The 7537-nt window shown below is 40.8% G+C and overlaps 1 protein-coding gene across 1 annotated transcript in view; it reads right to left on the bottom strand.

The window, feature by feature from the left end:
• LOC122547230 (NADP-dependent malic enzyme-like) overlaps positions 1-7537 on the bottom strand; it is a 434918-nt gene that overhangs the window by 58516 nt on the left and 368865 nt on the right. Inside the window, exons 10-11 of the mRNA XM_043685873.1 lie at positions 5455-5560; positions 1681-1823 (exon numbers count right to left, since the gene is read on the bottom strand). Coding sequence (XP_043541808.1) covers positions 1681-1823; positions 5455-5560 — 249 coding nt within the window. The remainder of the gene's footprint in view (positions 1-1680; positions 1824-5454; positions 5561-7537) is intronic.

Here is a 7537-nt window from a genome sequence, read left to right as displayed (position 1 = left end):
CATGTTCCTAACCTCCCTACACTCTAGGTCCTGCACCCTAAAGCTACAGTCTGGGTTCCCATGCCCCTGCAGAGTTAGTTTAAACCCCGCCCAAGAGCACTAGCAAACCTCCCCCCAAGGATACTGGTGCCCCTCAGTTTCAGGTGTAGACCATCCTGTTTATAGAGGTCCCACCGTCCCCAGAAAGAACCCCAGTTATCCAAAAACCGGAATCCCTCCCTCCTGCACCATCCCTGTAGCCACGCATTTAAGTGTTCTCTTTCCCTATTCCTCGAATCTCTATCACGTGGCACGGGTAACAAACCAGAGACAACAACTCTGTTCGTTCTAACTCTGAGCTTCCAACCTAGCTCCCTGAAAGCCTGTCTAACATCCTCGGCACTCCTCCTACCTATGTCGTTGGTGCCAATGTGGACCACGACTTCGGGCTGCTCCCCCTCCCCCTCCAGGACCCGGAAAACACGATCAGAGACATCACGTACCCTTGCACCTGGGAGGCAACATACCAAACGTGAGTCTCTCTCGTTCCCACAAAACCGCCTGTCTGTGCCCCTAACTATCGAGTCCCCAATTACTACTGCTCTGCTCTTCTTCACCCTTCCCTTCTGAGTAACGGGGACAGGCTCCGTGCCAGAGACCTGAGTCCCGTTACTTACCCCTGGTGAAAGTTCTGAACAGAATCAAAAGTTACTCTAATCTAAACTAAACACTAAATCAAAGTAAAGCTTTCGCCAAAACAGAAAGAAAAAAATTAAGTTATTACTCTGAATTAATTCTATACTTGTGGATGTTATGAACTAGGCCAGACTCCTCAAAACATTTTTAAGCAGGTAGTCCAGACCATAACTTTGCTATTTGTTTCAGCTAAGTGTATAGTGGATATTCCCGGAATAAATTAGCTGGTTCAAATGCCAAGTTTTGAACAAACAAAATTTATTTACAAAACTACGGAATGAAACACAAAGAACAGAAAACTGAATACCGGATAACTTACTCTATCCGAACCCAACCTAATAATGCTGTTCCAAAAATACTTGCAACTGTCCCAATACACACATCCCTGAGCACAGAGTAAAAATGAAACAAACTAGACCTTACAGGCTTGAAGTTAGAGAGGGAGGTCAGCAACATGTTTCACACATTCCCTGCTGGAACTGAACTGGTGAAAGTTCTGAACAGAATCAAAAGTTACTCTAATCTAAACTAAAGCTCGCCACGCAGCTAGCTGGCCGCTCCCATTAGATTATACCAGTTTTGTTAAATATGTGAAAGTTTTGGCCTGAAGCACCATCTGTTAGGGGGTAAACAAAGGGCCCCAATAAAACTTTCAAACCCAGCCTAGTTGGAGCCTGGCTATTTACCCCCTTTCTGGAAAAAAATACTCAAGGGCATAGTAACCTTGTAAAAAGAGCCACTATTGTGACATAGGTCATGCAAAATAATATTGACAAGCAATTATAAACAACCACTTGTATGCTTCATCATTCAACTGTCTACCCTGCAATTCCTGCATATTACCTTTGTATTTTTGTAAGGTTGGGCATTACATTGAGAATGTGTCGTAATATTCTAATAATGTTACTTTAATCAGTGAGGCATTCACAGAGCTCATCTATCATTCATATTGGCAATATAACTAAGTCATTTCACTTTCTGATGGAATTAAAGGGGAGATATTACCTTAGTCAATTTATAGCAATGCTCTGCGGTGCACTCTGCTTTGCTGGTTGGATTACTTAAAGCAAATATAATTGGACGCTCATTGAAGCTTGCCATGTCTTTGATGATCTGTTCTGTAAATGCACCACCAATTGCAGAAACTCCTGAAAGAAACAAGCAGTCAGATAAAATCAATCCACAGGGTCCTGTCTCCCTGTATTTTAAGAATACTGCTCACCATCACAAAAGGGGAAAACAACTGCAAGGAACAAGATACCATAACAAAATCAGAACTGGAAGTCAAAAACATTTTTTGGCTTACACCAGACAGAATACCATCAATGAGTACTGCATGCACACTTCCTACACGCAAATCTCCCAAATATGAAAAAGTAACAATGTAGGAGATTCCTGGTCATCTCATTGTACCAGAACAGGAAAATAGAGCTTCAAATGTGTCCTGGATGTTCCACACATTGATACTTCTCATGAAGCAGGAAGCTCTGCAGCTGAAAGAAGCAAACCATGTTTGAGAATAGGTGCAAGACAAGATAAAGTAGATGATTAGAGTTTGTAGACCTATTTATGTTGTGTGACTAATAATGATTGAAGCCTCAATGAAGTACCTATATTTCTATGATAATCAACAATTTCTTTTAAAAAGCAGTAGTCTCTATTCATTAACCTATCTGCAAAGGTTGCAAGCACAATTGACTTAATTTGACTCAATATACTCTTCAGTAAATATAATTTGCAATTACATTTTTTGGAGCTCAGCAATAAATTATAGCACAACACATATGCAGAATATAACAATTTTACGATCGATTTGAATGACAATATGTTCACAAAAACAAACATACAAAGGAGGATTACACATGAGCTTGTTTCTAACCCAATTTGAGAACAATTTGTATTAAACTTTAATTTTTGTAATATTCTGCATATCAATGTTGTGCTGTAATTTATTGTTGAGCTCCAACAATTTTAATTACAAATTATTTGACTGAAAAATATATTGAGACACATTAAGGTGATTGCAACCCATGCATAAAGGCTGCTCTTTTTTCATCTGTGCAGATTCACTAAAAGGAAACAGGGGCATTTAATGAGGGGTTCAGCAGCAGCGATGCTAAGACAGGATCAACTCTGGCAAGGTTATGGAGGTGGAAACCTGACTAATGACATGAATACAGTCAAATGCTCACATCAGGATCAAATGTGACACCAAGTTTGCAAAATTACTGGCTTAATCTCAAACTGTTGCCTGGGAGGGGAATGTAGTTTTGAGTGGATACTGAAAACAATAGCTTCGTTCTTCACCAATGCTGGATGTGAGGAAATCTTTGCTCATTCACAGTACTGGCAGTCAGATAAACCAATCTGACCATTTAGCTATAGTGAAAGAGAGTGGAGGGAGGAGAGGAGAGGTGGAGCTAAGTGTCATTAGTGTACATGTGAAGACTAACTGCAACCTTGGATAATACCCCAAGGAGCAGGACATTGCTGAGAAATATGGAGATGGTTCAATTGTAGATTCTCAAGTTTTCCAGCGATAGTAATTCAAGAATGGGGAAGAGAAGCCATTGTAAGTGTAAGCATATCTTGACTATGACTAGTTGGATAAGAATGGAACCAGGTGAGAACAGTCCAACTCAGCTGGGCGACAGAGTGTGGAGGCTGCAGACAAGTCAGGCAGCAAAAGGCGATAAAGCTGGCCTTCATTACAGTCACAAAGCTCCGTTTCAGTACTGTGGCAGGGCTGGAAATGGAATTGAAGGGATTTAAGCGGTGAGTTCTGAGGAAAGCTGGGAACAGACTTGGGAAATGATTCAGGGATTTTGGAAAGGAAAAGGAAAGTGGGGATGAGATGGTACATTGCAAGGACATAGAATTAAGTGTGGTGTTTTTGATGCCAAGGTGATGTTGGCTGAAAGATAGATTATAGGCAGGTCAATACCTAAAATGAGAACCCATTCTGGGCTCAGATGGAAGCCAGGAGGGGATTGTTGCCTTGCAGGTTTTTTGAGGAGCAGGAGGGGATTTCATGGTGGAGATGAGCTTTTAGAGGGCAAGAGTGGAAATAGGAGGGAAAATTGTGAAAGGAAGCTTAAAAAGAAAAATTGTCATAAAGCTCCATATTTCTCTTGCACTTTGATGCTGCTGGAAGAATGATTTAAGCTCTAGTGGCAAGTCTGCAGTGCTGGTGTTGATTCAGTGTAGTTTACTTTGCTTAATAATCAATATTATTAAAAGTTTTTTTTAAAATAACAGACCAATATGAACAAATGCAGGCCAGATGAGGGAAAAAAGCACAAAACCTGCTATACCATTAGAATGACAGTAGTTATCATCTTTTAAGAAAGGAGCGAGAGGGAAAGCAGGAAATTATAGACCAGTTAGTCTGACCTCAATGGTGGGAAAGGTGCTGGAGTCAATTATAAAGGATGAAATTACAACACATTTGGATAGCAGTAACAGGATAGGTCAGACTCAGCATGAATTTATGAAGGGGAAATCATGCCCGACTAATCTTCTGGAATGTTTTGAGGATGTAACTCTGAAGATGGACAAGGGAGATCCAGTGGATGTAGTGTACCTAGATTTTCAGAAAGCCTTTGATAAAGTCCCACATAGGAGGTTATTGAGCAAAATTAGGGTGCATGGTATTGGGGGCAAAATACTGACTTGGATTGAAAATTGGTTGGCTGGTGGCAGGGTGAAATGTGATGAGGATGTTAGGAGATTACAGGGTGACCTGGACAGGTTAGGTGAGTGGACTGATGCATGGCAGATGCAGTTTAATGTGGATAAATGTATGGTTTTCCACTTTGGTGGCAAGAACAGGAAGGCAGATTACTACCTAAATGGAGTCAAGTTAGGTAAAGGGGCAGTACAGAGAGATCTGGGTGTTCTTGTACACCAGTCAATGAAGGCAAGCATGCAGGTACAGCAGGTAGTGAAGAAAGCTAATATAGCATGCTGGCCTTCATAACAAGAGGGATTGAGTAAAGAAACAAAGTGGTTCTTCTGCAGCAGTACAGGGCCCTGGTGAGACCGCACCTGGAATATTGTGTGCAAATTTGAGGAAAGGTATTCTGGCTATTGAGGGAGTGCAGCGTAGGTTCATGAGGTCAATTACTGGAATGGCGGGTCTATCTTATGTTGAAAGATTGGAGCGACTGGGCTTGTATACCCTTGAGTTTAGAAGACTGAGAGGGGATCTGATTGAGACGTATAAGATTATTAAAAGATTGGACATTCTGGAGGCAGGAAACATATTTCCGCTGATGGGTGAGTCCCGAACCAGAGGACACAGCTTAAAAATACGGGGTAGACCATTTAGGACAGAGATGAGGAGAAACTTCTCCACCCAGAGAGTGGTGGGTGTGTGGGATGCTCTGCCCCAGAAGGCAGTGGAGGCCCAGTCTCTGGATTCATTTAAGAAAGAGTTGGATAGAGCTGTCAAGGATTGTGGAATCAAGGGTTATGGAGATAATGCAGGAACAGGATACTGATTGAGGATGATCAGCCATGATCATAATGAATGGTGGTGCAGGCTCGAAGGGCAGAATGGCCTACTCCTGCACCTATTGTCTATTGACACAGATAGCAGGATCATAAGAATAAACTGGTGTGCTGGCTAGTTCACAGTGCCAAAAAATTCCTATTTCTTTTCATGCATTCTATGAGAGGGAAGTGTGATGAAGTATTTTTAAAAAAAGTATATTTAATGAGGAGGCAAACAGAATGTAGGAGTTAGCAGAGGAAGGTTTATTTTAAAATGCCATATACCTATAATTGCAGTCGGTTTGAGAGACCGAACAACATCATCCAGGTTCCTCAGCTCACAATGTGGATGAGCAAAGTGCATTTTCTGCTCAGTCAGGTTGGCACGCCCCTTAAAGACACAGAAAAACAAACATACTAAAATGTTACAGACAAAATTATTTAAAGCTTTTCTTTTTCATCTCTAATTTAAAAAGAAATGCTTAGAGATACTGTCGTGGGTCAGATGCACGAGCGAGCCATACACGCACTCATAAACAAGTCGATCATATTGAAAAAAACTTCTATTGCCTTTGCTTCTATTAACGTAGACTGAATCAAACTCTGGAGAAATAATTTGTAATGCCATGTAGGTCCCATTCACACCAGCTGCTTGGAATACAAGTACAAGAGATTTTAGGAGAACATCAAATTATTGTAGTATCAGGATTTCACATACCTGCTGTCCCAACTCCTTTAAGAGGAACCTTCAGCCCAGTGGACAAGGTAAAGCCTACCACTGAATAAATGTGCATATACTATTATATGGGCACAGATAAGCTCTCATGCAGCCTGGCATCCATTCAGAGATCACAACAGGTTCCAAACCTCTCAGAGTTGGAGAATTCATACTGGGAAATGCTATCACGCCAAGAATGGTGCTGGGATAAAAATATAATTTACAGGGCCACAGAAAAAGAAAAGATATATCAATAAGAAATGGCCAAAACGGCTTTCTTACACCCCTTTTCATTTTACTGTGACTATCAATACTCTCCTGTCAACATACTACCACTGAACACCATTGCAAACAAGTATTATGTACATCCTGCAACCCAAAAACAGCAGTAAAGAGTGTATGGAACATGGACACACCACCAATTGCATATTTAAATGATATTTAGCCTTTCATCATCACCAGCTAAACTGTTGATGCCATTAGCTGAAAATGCATTGTGCGGTATATGCAGGTTCCCAGTGGTAGCTCAATCCATCCAGACAGTATCTGGAAATTGGTTGATATTTATATGAACATTTAGCTTAAAACATCAAACATTAATCACAAAAAAAGGTCTGCTAAAATAAATCAGTCTGAACAAAACAAAACTATTGGAGAGACAGGGCTGATGACTACAGGTGAACAAACAGAGATGTACCCTCACCTTAACCAGACAGAATTGCAACCAGTAGCTGTTGACACCAGATTGGTTTGAGAACAGTCTACAAAACATGGCAGAGCACAAACCACAAAAGATAGATAACCACAATATTTTATACTTGAAAAGGCGTATACGAGACCAAAAGGATGTTTTACTTTGGACAGCTTTAAAAGGAGTAATTTTAATCATGAAGTCTGATGGAAAATAGTGAAGTATGTTTGACGTTTTCCTTCCTTTGATTTCACTTAAAAATGGGTGACCCATTTGACTACGTCACTTCCCCAAAAGGCAGATTAGTTTAAAATTAGCTCTCAACATTTTCATTTTGTTTCAACATCACGCACATGTCCATTCAAATCCCACCTTATATAATGATCTTAAAATCTGCAAAATGACATCACTGATCAGCTTTCAGGGAAACTTTAATGTAAGAAATAAAGATGAGAAAAGGGAGAGGCAACAAATGATCAATAGGCACTTTATACATGTGTTTAAGAATCTTTTGAGAATTTTGGCAGTTCGTTTAAAAGGTAATTTCCACAGAATCAAAGTACAATGCAGCGAGAATAGAAGGAAACTGTGAAGTCCATGGTGAGCCCAGCAGCCATTTGGTGGAGCTATCCAATTAGTCTCGCTTCCCTGTTCTCTCCCAGAGCTCTAATTTTCTTCACTCCAAGAATCTATTTTATTCTCTTTACCACTGATCCTGCTTCACCAGCCCTTCAGGCACTGCATGCCCAACCCATACTTGGTTGTGTAACTTTTTTTAAACCCTCAAGACTGATCTGGTTCATTTGCCATTCATCTTAATTCAGTGTCTGCCAGGTTACTGACTGCTCTGCCAGTGGAAACACTTTCTCCTTATTTAACCTGTTAAAAAGGTCTTCACGATTTTTAAAATCTTGGGGGGTGGGGGGGGGGGGGGGGGTGGGGGGGGGAGTGGTTGTGTG

Source organism: Chiloscyllium plagiosum, chromosome 3 (genome assembly GCF_004010195.1).
Source record: "Chiloscyllium plagiosum isolate BGI_BamShark_2017 chromosome 3, ASM401019v2, whole genome shotgun sequence".
NCBI lineage: Eukaryota > Metazoa > Chordata > Chondrichthyes > Orectolobiformes > Hemiscylliidae > Chiloscyllium > Chiloscyllium plagiosum.
This window is presented reverse-complemented; position numbering and strand designations above follow the sequence as displayed.